The following is an 18,559-nucleotide window of genomic DNA, read 5'->3' as shown; positions in this document are numbered from 1 at the left end:
TTTCTGAAAGCAGAAGCAGGCCACTCATCTGGTTTTGAAAAACTGTTTTCAAAAGAGTAGTAAAAAAACCATCAATGCTTGCCTGTGGTTTTTTCCCTCTGTGATAATCAGTGTTCTTGCTGCAGCTCCAAGGAAATGAAGTCTTGTTACTATAGGAAAAAAACCCCATAAGTGATTTATAAGCAAAATTTAATCGTGATGTGTTGGATATGTTTATTTCTATCTCCTTTGGCAGCAGTAGCCCTCTATCAGGAGTCTTATCTTTTATTATGATGTCTTGGGAAGGGTATGGTGTGAACAACTTAAAGTTGCTGCTTCTGTTTTGTTTTAAATCTTTTAAGCTGTGAAACTGAGGAGAAATAGCAAATGTTCACAGGTAGAGAAGTATATGATGAGTTGTCACCAGGAGAACAAAATCTGAGACACATCAATGCTTGCATTGTGTTCTTCAGTTCTGCTGAGAAGTGAATAGACACCTTTGGGTTGTAGTGAGCTTGAGCAAATTCCAGCTTTGCTGAAAGTATGTTAAATAACCATTATGACATAAGTATTAAACATTAATGATATTAACAAGTGCTTTTGTGACATCTGGAAGATTGATTCCTAGTGCCCAAGTATTACAATTTCATGATCCCCATATTAACTTTTCTGTTAGTTTTATTCACTGCATTGAAAATACAGCTGTGTGCATTGTGAAATAGTGCAGCATAAAATATGAAATATGCTGAATCTTACCCCAAGGCAAAAGATTGTTGATTACATTTCAGAATATGCTTTTTTTCATCTCTATTTCTCATCAGTCACAGGGTAACTGATAAAAGAAAAGATATATTTGGAATAATGCAAGTTGGTAAAGGTTGGCCGAAGGAGTGATTACACCTGGTTTGGGGTTTTTTTTAAGTACTACCAGGGGAGAGTGGGTAGACTGGAACACAGGTACATGTCCATTATTCCTGGTCATTTATGCCCATGGGATTTGATTATACTGCTGAAAGTGAGGTGTACCTGAAGCTCATGTGGAAGGATGGGACTTTTTTAACTATGTTAGTAATAAAGCCACAACTGTCTAGACAATTTAGGGCTTAGGAACATATTTAAGAGCTGAATTTCTCATCTTTCAACATTGCTGTTAATGGTTCATTAAGCAGCTCTTGAGGTATACCTTTTCTGTTGAAAACAAAGCTGTCTTACTGTTTAATACAAAAAACCTTGGGAATGTGTTAAAGGCTTTGTTAGTATTTATCCACGATCATTCATGGGAATGAGATTTCAAAAGGTAAAAAAGATAATCTTTCTGTTAATTGCACCTCCCATTAAAACAGCTTAGATGTGAGTTACAGTGATAGCAAGATGAGGGAGTGAGCTCCTGGCTTACCTACCCTGTTGGCATGGTGATATGCTCACTGTAGAGAGATTCCTTCCTATTATTCTGCCAAATTTAATGTCAGTCGTGCAGCAAAGCTGGCAGTGTCTATTTTTAAGAGTCTGTGTGTTTGTAGACAAAAGATTAAAAAATGGATTACATATTTAAATCACAAAAGGCAATAGGGTGCTGGTTTTCAAAGTATTAAGGTCAGAATATCTTTAACCTGCGATGACAAATGTTGCAGGTTAGTTACCAAAATAGCTCAGACTGTGATAGCAAAATGAGCTTCCACGGTGGTATTTTTGCCCTGGAAGGACTAGTCCTATTTCTTTCAAGACAAGCTCAAAAATGTGCTTTAGTTGTGCTCAATATGGATGTTTATGGCATCACCCTGTAGAATTCATTCAGATGCTAAAATATTTGTTAAATTATTGCATCAATCTCCTGTGAGGGTATGAATCTTTCCCTCCATGCCTCTGGAAGGCCATAGAGCCCTTTATAACAATATTACAAGCACGATTAGGCTGAATGTCTGAAATAGATGACTTCGTCATTTTGTAACCTAACTGTGTGTCATGAACCTTTGGAAAAAGGCAAGGTGCAGTCAGCTTCAGCAAAGTGGTGGAAGACTGTAGGTTGTATCTGAGAGAAGAATGCTGCATTTCTGGGACAGAGCTCAAGAAACCATAACTGCAACATATTCAGTGTTTTATTTAGTTGTTGAGAGCCTGCTGCTTCCAGGAAGAGGAGCAAATTGTTTTATACTCGTAGGTTTTTTTGGCCAGGCACATTTTGTCTGCCAAGATCCTTGAGTTCTTTTGTGTCGATTCAATACATTGAAAATTCATTAAATTATACCTTGTATGTTACATTTTTTGTGATCAGTTATGATTGAGTTCAAGATACCAAAATAAATTGCTAAGAACAGACAAACTGATGATAAATTAAAAAATTGCTGTGTAGCTCATTCTCAGTATCACTTTTGGAAAGAATTTTGTTTCCCTGGCAAGACTCTTCTGATGTGTTGCAGAACTTCATGTTTTGCTTTGTGGGCAAGTAGTACCAAGTTACCTGTGACTTGCAGTTGGTCTTTCAGTGGGGAGAATGGGAAGTCTGTGATGCTAAGCCTGATGAAGCCATTCCTACTATTCCTTTTTGTATCTGAACCCATGCAGCTTCTTGTTGCAAGAGATTTGTTACCATATAGAAATGGAAAGTGTGCTTTCTTCTTTCTTTTCTGTTGAAGATTTTGTAGTGTGACCAAAAGTATGGTGTTTGATGAATGCCTTTTTATCTGAGGTGTAAGAGCTATGACAAATCTTATTTTGTTCTTGAAGGTATGGAATATATGAACGGTGTAGAGAGTTGGTGGAAGCTGGTTATGATGTACGACAACCAGACAAAGAAAACGTAACGCTTCTCCACTGGGCTGCAATCAACAACAGGATAGATCTGGTGAAGTATGTATTACACTTCAAGTTAAACAAAAACACCTACATCCTTAAAAATGTTGATTTCTCTTTTCAAAGACAACTGGATGTCTTTAAATGTAATGTATCTAGTTTGTCATTTTTTCTTGATAGGATGTCAAAGCTCTTATCCCTTCTTGATGCATCTCTACCTCTGTGGTATACAGCGTTGCATATTCTTCCTGCTGTTTACTAGAGTGCGTGTGACTACTGATGTGTTTAACTGTATCGTAAATTCCTTTCCTCTGATGCAGTTCTCACACTCTAAGTTCCTCTCTCTTCAGGGTATCTTGTTTTATTTTCATTTATATCACTCTCCTTGTTGTGTGCTCTCTCACTTTTTTTGCAAGATGCTAGTTTGTTTTATGTCCTTAGAATGAAATTATTCTGGTTTGTTTTATTTAAGCCAATCACATCTTTCCCCAAGTCTCCACTATTTCCGCTTTATGTGCAGTGGATAATTTCATTAAATATGTTGGCTATTAAGCTTGGTAGTACAGAGACAGAGTATGTCGTCTGCTCTCATGATACCAGATCTCAGTGTGCTTAGTCGTTATTGGCTATATACTGTCTTCTCAAAGAAGTCACTGTCTGTGGAGAGGGCAGGCTTGGAAGTAGACTTTTCTTTAGTATTTCTTCATCCCATCTTAAGATTCAGAATAGGTAATGGTGAAACCCAGTGGTAAGGATAACTACTGACTTCATAATTCAGTAGGATCAGGGATGAGTGTCTACAACACAATTCTCTTTCCATCATGGCACTGATCTAGTGGTATCTCTTCAACTCAATGTTGAAAAAATGCAAGAAATGGCCTTATGTCTCTACAGTTATCTACTGTTTGCATTTTCCCATTCCCTATATCAAACTTTCTCCAGACAAGAATTTCTCTTTACCTTTCCTGCTTCTAGCAAGTGACTGCATGCCCTTTGATTCCACAAGCACTGAATGCAAGCTGGGGTAGTTTTCAAACACTTGGCAAAGACTTTAGTGATCCTAATAGGGAGATAAGTGGAAGTATTTTCTTCTCAAGCCAACCTCTTACTAGATCTTGCTTTAAATATAAGTAGCTTGCTTAAATATGACTTGCATACCTTGCATCTTCTGGTAGAAGCTTAGATGACTCACTGAGAGTAGAATTGCCCAGTTCTTTCTTTCTTCAGGGACATTCTCAGTGAGCACAAAATTCCTTCTACAAGATCTGCTTAGACAAGGAGATTAAGTTCTTGGTCTGGTTTTGCAAAAAAATCTCACCATTTGTATGTACTGAAACTGAAATGCAGTGATAAGTCTCAACTTAGAGTAAGAACTTATAGAAACATAAAATGTTATTTCAATGCACCATCTGGCAGGAGATTGTCGCCTTGTCTTTTCCCAGTTGTCAAACTGCAAGTTCTTCCATCTAAATAAAACCTGCTAATCAGTAAGCAGTTTTGCTGCTCAGTAGAATCTGAACATATTCTGTGTTTCTGCAAGGATCAGTGTTTGAATGAAGACAATCTGTTTAGCGTTCACCTCCCCGTGAGTGACTGTCACATCAGAGAAATGAATCCAAGCTTTGACTGTGAATTTCTCTCTGCTGTCTTATCTAGATAAGATTTCCTTTGGAACTCCTTCCCAAAGGAGACCAAATAATTTCTCAGTGTCTTTTTCAAATTCCTTTGTTGGTAGTTGATACTTCATAGTAACAAAATTGCATTGTCTTTTTACCTTACATGTGCTCTGTGTTTTCCCCTGTGTGGAACGAAGACTTTCACAGAATCTTTGGTTGTTCTCATAGTGAAATCCAAAAGCTTAACTTCAGAAGAGACATATTGACATTGTGTTCTTTTAGTGTTGAAGGCCAGAGGAGTGGACTGTCCTGCATCAATCAGATCAGATCTTGTTTGTCATACAAACACGTTATTACTTTGGCAAATTTGATGAAGTACTGAATTGTGTCTGATGTCTCTAAAGCAAAAAGAACATTTTCTTTAAATGTTTTTAGTGTGGACATGTATTGTTAATGCTATTTTCTGTTCTTAAAGGTTCCTAAAAGGGCTGTTTTTGAAATTCCCCTCTCTGAATCAGTGAGCACTAAAGCAAATGAAAGTAGTTACTTAAGAACAGTATTTTTCAAGTTGTTCTGTTTGTTGCCCTTCTTTTTGCCATGTCTTGAAACACTTACAGGAATTTGAGGTGCCAGAAGCTCATTTCTGAGGATTTGAAGGACAGCTTGTGTGGGCAAAAGAGCAACATTCATATGTACCTGACAGATATTTTCAAAGTGAAAAGTCTGTAGGCACAGGTACTTGAAATGTGCAAGCACGTAGGAATCTATAGCTAGGTAGTACTTCCAAAGGTTCATTTGTTGGTGAATGAAAAACTAGAAGCCTTCTGGGAAGGCCTGTATTTAAAAACATTAATTTCCTTCTAAAGCTTGCATTTCCTTTCAAAAAGTTTAGTGTCCCAGATTAAATGGCAAGGAAAGCCGTTCACAGAAACAGTACAAATGACTGGAACTATCAATTGTTGCAGTTAAAAATGAATAACCTCTTTTGTTGCTACAGGTAGATCATCTTTTTATAAACATTCACAGAATCACAAGATATGCAGAGTTGGAAGGGACCCCAAGGATCACTGAGTCCAACCCTTAGCCCTGCACAGAACCATCCTCAAGAGTCACACGATGTGCCTGAGAGTATCATCCAAACACTTGAACTCTGTCAGGCTTGGTGCTGTGGTCACTTCCTGGGGAGCCTCTTCCAGAGCCCAACCACTCTCTGAGTGAAGAACTTTTTTCTAATATCCAACCCTGACACAACTTCAGGCCATTCCCTCGAGTCCTCTCACTGGTCACCACAGAGAAGAGATCAGTGTCCACTCCTTCTCTTCCCCTGAAAAAGAAGTTGTAGACTGCAATGAGGTCTCCCCTCCCTCTCCTCCAGGCTGAACATGCCAAGTGACCTAAGCTGCCCCTCCTATGGTTTCTCCTCAAGGCCCTTCACCATCTTCATTGCTCTCCTTTGGATGCTCTCCAATGGCTTAATTTCTTTTGCATATTGTGGCACACAAATCTGCACACAATATTCAAGGTGAAGCTGCCCCAGTGCAGAGCAGAGTGGGACAATCCCCTCCCTCGATTGGCTGGCGATGCTTTTCCTGATGCCCCCCAGGACACGGTTGGCCCTCCTGGCTGTCAGGGCACTGCTGACTCACATTCAACTTGCCATCAACAGGACCCCCAGTTCCCTTTCTGCTTTCAGCATCTCATTCTCCAGTGTGTATGAACATCCAGGGTTGCCCCATCCCAGGTGCAGAATCCAGCACTTCCCCTTGTTTAACTCCATATGGCTGATGATTGCCCAGCCCTCTGATTTGTTGAGGTCTCTCTGCAGGGTCTCCCTGCCTTTGAGGGAGTCAACAGCTCCTCCCACTTTTCTGTCATCTGTAAACTTGGTTAGTATCTCTTCCGGTCCTGTGCCCAAGTAATTTATGAAGATGTTGAAGAGCACAGGGCCCAGGATGAAGCCCTGTGGAACCCCACTAGTGACAGGTCACCAGTGTGATGTCACCCCATTCATTATTACCCTCTGTGCTCAACCCGTGAGCCAATTACCCACCACATGATGTGTTTATCCAGCTGTGCTGGACATTTTGACCAGGAGGATCCTGTGACAGACAGTATCAAAAGCTTTACTGAAATCCAAAAAGATGACATCAACTGGCTTTCCTTGGTCAGTTAGGTGGGTTACCTTATCATAGAAGGAAATCAGGTTTGATAAGCAGGACTTTCATGAAGCCGTGCTGGCTGTGACCGATGACTACATTGTCTTTCAGGTGTTTTTCAAGACTTCCTGGAATAATCTCCATAACTTGACAGGTCTGTAGTTTCCATGGTCCTCTTGCTTGCCCTTCTTGAAAACTGGCATGCTTTCACAAGGTTCCAGTCAGCTGAGACCTCTCTGGATTCCCAAGACTGCTGAAAAAATCATCAAAAGAGGTTTTATAATGATATCAGACACCTCTTTGAAGATTCTTGGATGAATGCCATCATAGATTTGTAGGGATCCAGCTGGAGCAGCAGATCCTGCACAGTCTCAAGGTTGACTGGGAGTTGATCATTCTCAGTCATGGTCCTCCAGCTCAGGGCACTGAGACCCCCTTGATCCATCATCTGTCTTGAAGACTGAGGCAGAGAATGTATTAAACACCTCTACCTTGTCTCTGCTTCTGTTTGTGAGATGACCATACTCATCCTGAAATGGGCCAGTGATATTTCTATACTGCTTGTTTCTGTGAATATATTTGAAAAAACTGTTTTTATTGTCCCCCGCATTTCTGACCAGCTTCAACTCCAGTTGAACTTTGACTGCATTAATTTTCTCCCTACAGCAGCAAGCAGCATCTTCTAAATTCTTCCCATGTCACTCGACCTTGCTTCCACTGGGCATACATCTTCCTTTTTTGCTTCATGTCCAAGAGGAGATCCCTGCCCAGCCAAGCCAGCCTTCTGCCTCCTCTGCTTGGCTTCTGACACGTGGGAATTTCCTATTCATGTGCCCTTAGGAGGTGATGTTTGAGAAGTGACCAGCACTGATGTTCTTGAGGGAAAAGTAATTTCTAGCTCAACATTTAGAAATATTTTTAAAATACTCAGATGGTTTTTGTCCTTTGATTGATAACATTTGAGAAGTGTGTAAAAATCTTAGTCCTTTACTAAATGTGTAACTTAAATGTGATCTCTGGGATCAGTGACTTCGGCAGGGCCATTCCAGTGATGATACAAGCTGCAAGTCTAATGATATATAATTTTGCCATTTAGCCAAAGTTCTCTAAAAATTACAGTCTCTTGCAGCATATTCTTTTACCAGTAATTCAGAATTCTACTTAATGCAACAGCCTTTAGATATTTAAGAAGAATCCAGTTTATTAAATCCTTCAGTGGTAGCAGAGTTTGTATCACTTTATATAGCAAGTATTCTATTTTAAGTTAAAATCAAACTAGGAAATAGCATCATGTTTAAAACACAGTAGGAGGCATCCCTACTTTCCCAACCCTTGTCAGAAAGACAAAAATTGAACGTATATGCATGACCTCTAAAAAGGAAGTTTATGTGAAGACAAGAAAAAGTTCTGGTCTCTAACTGCCTGTTTTGCATAACATCAAACATCCTCACTGCGTCCTTTCAATTTAACTGAGACAAGCAATGATGTTTTCTATTTGTGTTATTCCAGATACTATATATCAAAAGGTGCTATCGTTGATCAGCTTGGAGGAGATTTAAATTCTACCCCACTTCACTGGGCAACAAGGTGGGAAAAAGTCTTCTGAAATTTTCTTATCTGTTTCTTTGCTTAGCATGAAATCTGCTACTGATAGTTTTATGAAATTGCTGTATTTTATGGAAATACTTTGTATTAGAATGAATTCAACCTTTAACTGAGCTCACTGGGAATCTGGTATGTTTGAGCTAAAGGAGCTTTCTGTATATGATTCATTTTTTGTCTTACTCTTTCTGATGCAGAGGAAGGTGATTGCTACAAAAGGAAAACAAGTAAAATCAGAGTCTATAGGCACCTTCACATACTCTTACTTTGGAGATTATATTTTTGTCAAGTCTTCTGAAGTTCAGCAAAACCTTTCCAGATGGGTCTTTGGATGATTTTTTGTGACACTGTCCTTGCAGTGTCCTATTGCATTTACATTACAGTGTTCTATTGCATTTACGTTTTTAAGATGTGCTTAAAATCAAATTTATTATGTGCAAGATCGTCAGAGAATGATGAATGGCTGGAAAAATTGAAGACAGCCTTCAAGCAGTACTTGTTCCTTCAGACAACCACCTAGAAATAAGCGAGAAAGAAGCACTGTCCATATTAGTATTTTTAACTGTAGACGGCAAAAGGAGACTTAGAAAATGAGCTTTTAGAAGATTAATATATCAAAATAACATGTTTACTAAAGATGAAAACTTGCTTGTCAGCCTTCATTAAAGATTTTAGCTTCTGTATTTCTTTTTGTTACGAATCACATTCTGTGATTCTGTGTTGATAGCACAAAAGCTTGATTAAATTTTCTGGTGTTCATTCATACCTGTAATCTGTTGCTCTGTGAAGCTTTGTCTAAAGCTGCTTCTGACAAATTGAAAAGGTCTTTTTGCTCATCTCAGAAACCGTGTGGTGACAGTCAGGCACCATGTCTAAAAGCAGGATGTGCCTATACTCATTATGCCAAAAAGATGCTTAAGCTTTTAACGTAATGCAGAGGAAGTGTAGACCTTCCGTTTTCCTTTTTTTCCTCTCTAGTTTTGATTTTGCTGGTTTTAATCGTAGAAGGATAAACCACAAGCCCACAAAAAGTGAGAGTATCTAGCCAGTTTATTTTAAAATAAAAGGTTTCATAGGTTGATTGGAAGAAGCCACAGTAGAGTAGATTTCTAAACTAGTAAGTTGGAGATTTTTTGTTAATAGTCTTTTTTGCTATACAGTTCACCTAAACTAATTACATGTGATGAATGCATTGTCTGCATAGAATTTGCTTCTACGAATGAGTTTGCTGACTCAATTGGAGAATCAGGTCATGACAGTTGTTGTTTTCAAAGTATGAGTTAAAGTGCAGGAGCTCCAGTAGTGTAATTACTGCTAAACATACTTGTTGTATTCTAGTATTCAAATTTTAATAGGTTTTCTGTATATAGTTATTCAGTTGTTTGTTTTTTTGTGTTTTGTTACATTTAGACAGGGTCACTTATCCATGGTTGTACAGCTGATGAAATATGGGGCAGATCCGTCGCTAATTGATGGAGAAGGATGTAGCTGTATTCATTTGGCTGCCCAGTTTGGACACACTTCGATTGTTGCTTACCTGATAGCAAAGGGACAGGTAAATTTTAAGTAATGTCATATTTAAATAGATTCTACTCAAATTTAGAGTATGAAAATAATTGAAACCTATACCTGTCATTCAGGAAATGCAAAATATTTGCCTAAATAAATACAAAAATAATTCCATGTCCTTTATTGTAGAATGTAGTGTTGATGTGCCACCTACTGAATTAATTTCCTGTAACAGTAGTCTGAGTAGTTTGGCTTTAATTCATACTCATCTAGTGTAGTATATGGAAATTCTGGCAGTTACTCCATTCTTTATTTCTAATGAATTTAATCTTTAGTTGTAACTGTGACAATGATAGCAAGTCTTGTCGAATTCTTCACAGAATCATCAGTTATACATGGATAAAGAAGCTAGTGATGCATCAGTCCACAACTTTTAATTTATTGTTTCCTAATTACTTGCACATGTAAATAGAAGTAAAACTGAACAACCCCAAACCTTCTTGCTACCCTCTTATATTATGGCTAAATCTGTAATGTGTGTATATAATGTGAAACCATTACTGGTCTGTTGTGTCCCATCTGTCATTCTGTCTGCTCCAAAACTTGTTCATGTTTTTGCTGCTCACCCTGCACTGTAATTTGTTGATTTACTCACCCAGAGGTATGTGCCTAAAGCAAAAATTGGATTTACTGTGTAAACTATATAGAAAACTTAAAGCCCTCATCTTGTATGACTGTCCTACCAGTGCTGTTCAGGTTTCTGTATTCTGCATATTCTTTCACGTACCAAGTGAGATATGATCCAGTAACTCATGTAGAATATGGAATCAGTGGGTTTCGTCTATGTAAAACAAATACTAAATTTGCTACAGAAAATTATTTATGCCTTACATGTAAAAAACACCAAGCTGTTGCTCCATGCAGTGTTCAGTTTGATAACTGTTTGGTAAAATAGTATTTAGTGTATGGTGGAGAGTAAGATAGGCAAAAGGAATAGTCTGGTCCTATTTTGTATAATTGCTGTTGTATAAGAAATAATGATTGAAGAGGAATGTGTTTTCATGGGGAACAAGTTTTGTATTTTCTTGAAAAAATACATGCAATTGTATGTGGGTTTTATGTTACCAGAAACATATTGCTGATATTATACAAGTGCGAACTTGTTTAAAGCACAGCATTAATGAAGTATTAATGGCCTTTAAAGTGTTCTACTCTGATTATGAAATCTCCCTGTAAATGTTTGTTTGTCCTCATATTTATGCACAGTTTTGTCCTGCTTATTTGAGCATATAATACTTCAGTGCACAAGAAGCTGTGTGTCTTTACATGAGTACATACATGGAGACATAAAAGTAGCCTTAAAATTTAAGACCTATTATCTTGGAAACAGCTCTCACTATCAATGGCATTTAAAAGGCTGATTCTTACCAAATCCCTCAAATGTTATCAAATATGATTTTGGTATCCTTTCTGTGATGCAAGTTTGATGAATTAATTTTAACAGTAATTTTTCAAAGTACTTCACAAAGTTCAACTTTAAAATTATATATTGTTTTATATGTTTAAAAATATCAATAGCATGTAGTAATCCCTAAACTCCTAGTTCTCTAGCTATACTACATACAACTAGAGAAACTATATGGTTTCTCTAGAAGCTATAGGAAATAGGCAATTTTATTTTTTTAATACTCCTTTAATCAATACATAGGAGGCCATTAATCTGTTCCCTTTTTATTTAATTTCCTCACCTTCTTTATGATACTTTCATTTGGATTTGGAAATTTCAACTGCTTTTGTTTATATGGGCTGACTCTATGTACTGCTACTTTTTTGCCTTTTGTCTTTAGAAAGACTGGGTATATCCAAAGAGTAGGCTTGCCCTTGTTCTGACCCTTATTGTTGTACCTGCACGGTAAATGACAGCTAGCAAAGGTCAAAATAAAGGTCAGTGTAGGATGTTGTGCTTTGTTAGTCCTGGTCCTGATGCCTTTGTGGATGAGTGTGGTCAGAGAAGAGCCAGCTTTCAGAACTGTGATCATCCACTGATAGGTGGATTAAGAAGTTGCTCCTAATTGCTTCTTGTAGCTTTTTGAGACAGAGCTGGAACCCAGCTACTGTATTGATGCTTCACTCTTTTCTGGGCTGCAGCAGCCAATGGTGACATTTCCAATCTGTGACATGAGTCCAGTCCTTTATCTTCTGAAGTGCAGCATAGGGGAAGAATTCTTGGTCAGATGCCCTCTGGTTTAGGTTGGAAGTGAACCTGCTTTCATGCCAGCAAGTATTACTCAGTCAGGAGGCAGCAGTGGCTGATAGCTGTTGCTTTTTATTTAATCATGTCTTACTAAATTTTGAGAGACTGTTTCATGGCTGTATCATAATTTGCTCATTTTTTTGTGTCATTTGGTTGCCTGGGTCAAAATCAAGCCTGGGACAAGTACCTGATATGATCAGATGTCAAGTAACAGAATCTGTAGCACGGTTCAAGTTTAGGTAAGATCATTATTTTAAAAAAATACAAGAAAGAAAAACTGAAAAGAACTTGAAGGCATTTAAAAGTGTACAGTGTACAATTTGACTGCCTGACACTGTGCTTGCACTACTTAAAATGCCAAAGGCATACCAGGACATAGCATAGAAAAACATTCACCTGGACTAAGTTAAGATGGACATGATATGTCAAACGGTTGAATAACGTGTTCTCATCCTGTGGCATGTGTGAGGTGAACTTAGCTCAATCACAGATAACCAGTGACTATAAAGTTGCTAGTAGGGTAAGATCATGTTGTAAGCAATATTGTAGTTCTAAAATTATAGTTTAACTTATTAATAATAGTTCATAGTTTCATGCTCATAGTTCAACTATCACTTATTCATCAAGTACATGTTTTTATTGTCAGAGTTGCAACTTTGTAGTACCACAGCCTTGGTTGTTTTGGTGCTGCAGTTCACGAGCAGTGCTCCTATACACTTTTACCTCAGTTGCTTTCACAAAATAGTATCAAGCAGCAGAGTACTTCCTTTTTGTGCAGAAACCTCTTTCTTCACAGGATTTTTGCCTCTCTGAAAGCTTTTTGTGAAATCTTGTATTAGTTTCCTACGAGTAAGTCTGCTTATCTTTGCATATGCAAAGTTTTTTTCTTTTTCAGAACCAGAGTTGTACTTCAGAAACAAGTGAAAATTTTGCCAGTTGTGTTCCACAGAGTTTGCACTTGAACCACATTCAGAGGGCAGCAATATGTTCAATTTTTGATCATTGTGTCACTCATTCTTGGACTCTTTGGTTCTTGCAGTGCTCGTCCCATGTCCTAACAGCAGAGGCACACCTCTTCATGAGCACCGATCTGTCATTAACAGTTAAATGAGAAATTAATGCTCAAATGCCTGTTGGTACACCAGAATAGGTGAACAGTCTTTTAATATGTGCCAGCTGCTCAAGGTTTACGTTTTTGCCTCAGCCCATTTTCTCTGATAAAAAGCAGGAATAGACCTTCCTTTCAAAAATGTCTCACTTTTTGTCTGGTTGTGGTAATAGAAATAATAAGGAATTTTTGATGAGAGGTTTGTTAGAGCATGCGTCTGCTATCCCCAGCTACATGATCTTTATTACATCTAGACTACAGTTTGCAAATCAATCTTAGTTGCTTTGCCTCTCGTTCAAGTTCCTTTGAAAAGGGATCTATCTCAGCTAACATAGTAGCTTAATATGAGTAATACCTGTGCCCTACCTTGGTAATGTATGTCCAGGGAATAGTCTGGAGCTCAGTGTCAGTTAGTGTGCAAAGTGTAGTTTTGATTTGTCAGGTGGAATCCCTGAAGAAATGGTTTTACTTACATGCAGGCAGGTCCCTACTGTCACAAAGAAGCACTTTGTATATGAAATCTCGAGGAGAAAGAGTAATTGTTCATGTTACAGTAATTCGTATAAGTTCCAAGTATGTTGTTCACACAATGTAACCTGTTGGTTGGGCTTCTAATGACCTTCACGATCTCAACCACAGGAGGTTGAAGGGAATTCTAGGAGTTGTGCAGTCCTAGTAGGTTCAAAAGTATCTACCCTGTACAAGTAGTGTGGGCAAACAGAATTGGATCCTGGTCTCAAACCATGTAACTCTTTTTGAACAAACATTGCAATCAAGTAACAGTTCTCTTTCTCCTCCATCAATTTTGGTGATTTGGGTTTTGGTTTGTGTTTTCTTGTTTTTTTTTTTTTTAATTAAGCAAAAGAGTAAGTACTAGGAAATACAGAGTTATCTGCAGGCTAGAGACATTTTAAAAGCAATTATTTGGAAGAACTAGATTGGATTTTCTGGAAAGCAACTGCCAGGATCAGGCTAGCAACATTGTGAGTCGGGATCCCAGGGTGCTGGACATTTGGGAGAGTACTGGACCAGAGAAGGTTCTGAGGGTGATACAAAGCGACATGATTAATTTTTTGACTTTCTGGCAGGAGACTCTAGGAAAGACTTCACTGAGACATTTTCCTAGTAAGAACTGAGGCGAGTGGCATAGGAAATAGTGACAACTGTATTGCCTCTAAGGAAAATTCTTCAGGTCCTGCATTAAGTTAGCTTAGGATGATTTTATTAGTGCTGGTCTATGAAACTTGCCCAAATGTGCTTGAGAGTCTAATCTGTCTTATTTAGGAATTACCAACTTCCATGTTAAGTGAGTCAGATGAGGAAAGAGGAAAAAATGCTGTAGATATTAAATACTTTCTGATTTATTAAAAAGAATTGTCTGAGTGGTGCTGTTTGATCATTCTGTGGTTCTCTTGTGTTAAATCTAATAATGTTTTTTGGTTGTTTTTTTTTTTTTTTGCCTGTCAGTTTAGTCACCGCTTGGTTATAGATCAGTTTTACTTCCCAGTAGGTTGTTTTTATTAATGGCTTTTATTTAAACTTTGAAATCTTCTGACATCCATTAACTTGATACCCAGATATGTAAGTACCATTGGAACTGACTTGAACTAAGGAACATGGCTTTGCAAGTTGAAAAGTAGAGGCAACTAGTAGGGTGTAGGATTCAGACAGTGGTATTTATATTAATTTATCAAGTATTTTTTAAAATATTGGTGCATCATTTTAGTTTTCCCCTGCTTTTGAATGCAATAATAGACCATCTGCATATATCCTTTATGTTGAAGATCAATAGTAAGTTAGAAATGTCTAGTCTAATACAGCATGGCTGTTACTTACTTTCCTAATAGATTGGAATGCTTATATTTTGGCAATAGTGGTGTTAATGTTTGTTTTAATTTTTTAAGGACTATTTGATTATGTGCTAAAAGCCTGCCAATTTTCCTCCAATTCAGATGGTTAGTCTTAAAATACTGCTTCTCATTGCAAGCTTTGTATCTACTGGATCTTGAGTATGCTTCCTTGTTTCACTAATGTTCTTTTCTTTCCCTTTTTTTAGGATGTAGATATGATGGATCAAAATGGAATGACACCTTTAATGTGGGCGGCTTACAGAACACATAGGTAATGTGTGCAGTTTGGCTTTCTCTTAATGTTAACCAAGTGGCATACAGTAGTGATTGGTTCTGATTTTTTTCTTTTTTAAAGTTTTTTTTCTGTTGTTGTTGAACTAATCAATGTTCTTTCTGCAGTTGTCATTCTTATCTTTTTTTATGGTTATTGTGAGTTCACCACGGTTGGCAGCTCAGCTGCATGCAGCCACTTCTCACTCCCTCCAAACAGGATGGGTTTGAGAATCATGAGAGTACAAGTGAGAAAACTTGTGAATTGAGGTAAAGACAGTTTAATAGATAAAGCAAAATACAGAATTCATTCACTGCTTTCCATTGGTAGGCAGATGTTTAGCCATTTCCAGGTCAGCAGGGCTCCATCACCTTTTAGAGTCAATTGGCAGAGCAGATACTGTAGTTCTGAATGTCCCTTGCTTCATCCTTTCTCCAGTTTTTATTACTGAGCCCAGCATTATATGGTCTGAAATTTCCTTTTGAGAGTTGGGATCTGCTGTCCCAGTGTTCTCTCACAACTCCTTGTTCATCCCCAGCCTGCTCACCGGTGGGGCAGTGTGAGAATCAGCAAAAGCCTTGATTCTCTGTAAGTGCCGCTCAGCAGCAGCTTAAACATGGGTGTGTTAGCAGCATGGTTTGGGTCACAAATCCAAAACACAGCACCACAGGAGCTACTTTGAAGGAGATTAACTCAATTTCAGCCAAATCCAGTACAAGGACTTACTAAAGAGGAAAGATAATATGAAGAAGTACTCAGTAATCCACATCTTTCTGTGGAGATGATTGGAAAAAGTTGATGGAAAAACTTCTTCAAAGAGCAAATTTGTTTGAATTAGATTCCTATTTGGAGGAGCCTATCCATCAATCTTTGGGAGGAACACAGATTAGCTTTTACCAGTACCTGCCATTACCAAGATTGTCATCCTGTTTTATTTTCATCTTCTGGATTATGAAGTGAAATTACAACATGTTTTGAACTTCAGTTGTTTGAGTATATGATCATGTGCGTGTTTTTAAGACGTGTCAGTAGTGTTACATTTTGGTAAACACAAAATGTGTTAGTAGTGTTAGATTTTGGTAAACACAAAACCAGAATTGTATAACAGATGTGTTTGATGACATAACAGAACAAGCTGTCTTACTGAGCTCCTTTAAAAGGCAACAGAATTGTGACTGCTCTTTGGTGGGAAGAGAATTCGAGCCCTTCATAATCAGCAGCAATGCTCCTTTGCTATTACATAGTGCACCTGTTCCATGTTCTTCATAGAAATTGAATGTATAAACAGTAAGTTGGTATGTATTTATCTTCTCTAGATCTAACAAGAATTTTCTTTTCTAGTGTGGATCCAACGCGATTACTACTTACATTTAATGTTTCTGTTAATCTTGGAGACAAATACCACAAAAACACAGCATTGCACTGGGCTGTGCTAGCAGGAAATACCACAGTTATTAGTCTTCTGTTAGAAGCTGGAGCTAATGTTGATGCTCAAAATATTAAGGTAAAGATTTGGTCTGTTTTTATTGTAAGTGGTTTGAGCCAGAAATAACAGAGCCTATGATAAATCTCAAGAATAGGTTGTTGTTGTGGGTGTGATGAGATCATGAAGATGGAGCAAAAGCCATGCCAATAATGTGTCATTTGGAAATCAGATTTTCTTAACAGTGATGCATAACTACTAGATGTGCACTTTAAAATAAAGCGTCAGTGATTATGTGTAAATATATGGGAGTGGGATGTGCCATTAGACTGCATGTGTGAAGACCTGTGCATTTGGGTGCAAAATTGGAAACCTGACTGATTATCTTCCAGTGAACTTCTGGGATGGCTCTTTGTTGGAGTGAGATGTGAGACGTGTCTGCTCTCTTCCAGAGAGCTGGCAAATGCTTGTGTCCATCACACAGTGTCAGTAAGTTGGAGGCCTGAAATTACCAGTAGGAGTAAAATAAGAAAATGGTCTCTGTTTTTTGCATCTGAACTTCAGGTCACGTGATTATCAGAAGTTCTTAACAGTGAGGCTAGATTCTGCACTAACAGAGCCCATCTCTGGCATGTGTTAGACCTGCAAAACAGCTCTTAGAACTTCTGCCATGAAGTTGGAGTCTATGTTTCCTCCAGCCTTGGAAGATGTGCCTTTTGAATGTGGTTTTGACCATTGCCTGCAGATACTCTGTATTTTGAATTAGATGCGTTTTGCTACCCAGGCTGTTTCTTCTGTGATGTCAGAGAAGAATTCACTTTTAGGAACAAAAAGTCTCTACTGAATTTCTCTTGAAGTATTTGTATTTTCCACTTAAAGAGTGTTACAGATGGAGTAGTTACACTTGAAAACACAGATGGAAATCTACGCTTATAAAATATTAAATACTTAGTTAAATTTATTTGGCTGCTCACCATTTTTCCTACTGGTTACGATGGCCAAGGACCTGTTTTTCTTGGCTGCAAGCAACAGAAATATGCCAAAAAAGAGTAATGTCCACATCAATTTTCTTAAGGAGCGTGGAATAGCTTTTTTACAGGTGCAGTCAAATTCTGCTAATAGCTTTCTAAATACTACATGCACTTTAGAATGTCAGAAATACTCTTGATCATGAATGAAGACTCATTAGAAGAAATCATATGGCTTTTCACATGGTTGAAACAAATCAGCTAGCCTATTGCGTGCACTGATATGGATATATAATCATTATTCCTGGTCTGTAAGGTCAGTCATGTGGATGAATTATGCCTCTAGTCTCACTTCTTGTGTGGCAAAGCTTTTTTCCTATGCCACCTAATGGTACAAAATTAACATATTTTTGTGGAGAAAAAAAAAATCAGTATGTCATACTGATTCTTCTCCTGACAGACTGATTAGTCTGTTAAGAGTTTTAAAGTCATCACCTTACCTACATTTCTGGACTCTTATGAAATCTGTGACAAGAATTTCGGTTTGACCAAGTGAAAAAGTATCTGCTAGCCTGAAGCAGTTCATGGTCTTGCCTTCTTTATTGACAGACAGCAGCAGTCACTAGAAAAATAGGTTTTTGAACCTGCTGGATCATGATCTTTCCAGTCATGCCAGAAGACATGTACTTGATTTGTTTACCCACTGCCTGTTTCTGCAGTGGAGTCTAGGTTTCTTGCATGCCTTCCAAATTTTTAGGATCTCAAGAGAATCAAAATTATTTAAGCAATGGCAGTTTTGCCATCCAGCAGCGGCTTTATGGGAGATGCTGATTTAGGTGGTAGTAAATATATAGGAGACATTAAAATTTGATCAAATGTTATAGGTATATAGAAACTCAGTTTTGTGCCCTTCCTTTGACTCTTCAGCAAAGAAGTTTTCGTTGAGCCAAAACCCAGTTGTTAAAGTGTCTGTGTCCTGTTTCCTCAGAAATAAAAGGAGTTGTGAAGGGCTCCTTTCTGATGCAGTTGCTTC

At 37.9% G+C, this 18,559-nt stretch overlaps 1 protein-coding gene across 1 annotated transcript in view; it reads left to right on the top strand.

The window, feature by feature from the left end:
- The window catches only part of ZDHHC17 (zinc finger DHHC-type palmitoyltransferase 17), a 66,083-nt gene that overhangs the window by 19,061 nt on the left and 28,463 nt on the right, over nt 1-18,559 (top strand). The window contains exons 3-7 of the mRNA XM_071552182.1: nt 2,704-2,826; nt 8,051-8,128; nt 9,554-9,698; nt 15,071-15,135; nt 16,477-16,639. Coding sequence (XP_071408283.1) covers nt 2,704-2,826; nt 8,051-8,128; nt 9,554-9,698; nt 15,071-15,135; nt 16,477-16,639 — 574 coding nt within the window. The remainder of the gene's footprint in view (nt 1-2,703; nt 2,827-8,050; nt 8,129-9,553; nt 9,699-15,070; nt 15,136-16,476; nt 16,640-18,559) is intronic.

This window comes from Pithys albifrons, chromosome 3 (genome assembly GCF_047495875.1).
Source record: "Pithys albifrons albifrons isolate INPA30051 chromosome 3, PitAlb_v1, whole genome shotgun sequence".
Taxonomy (NCBI): Eukaryota; Metazoa; Chordata; class Aves; order Passeriformes; family Thamnophilidae; genus Pithys; species Pithys albifrons.
Note: the sequence above shows the minus strand (reverse complement) of the source record. Positions and strands in the feature narration are given on the sequence as shown.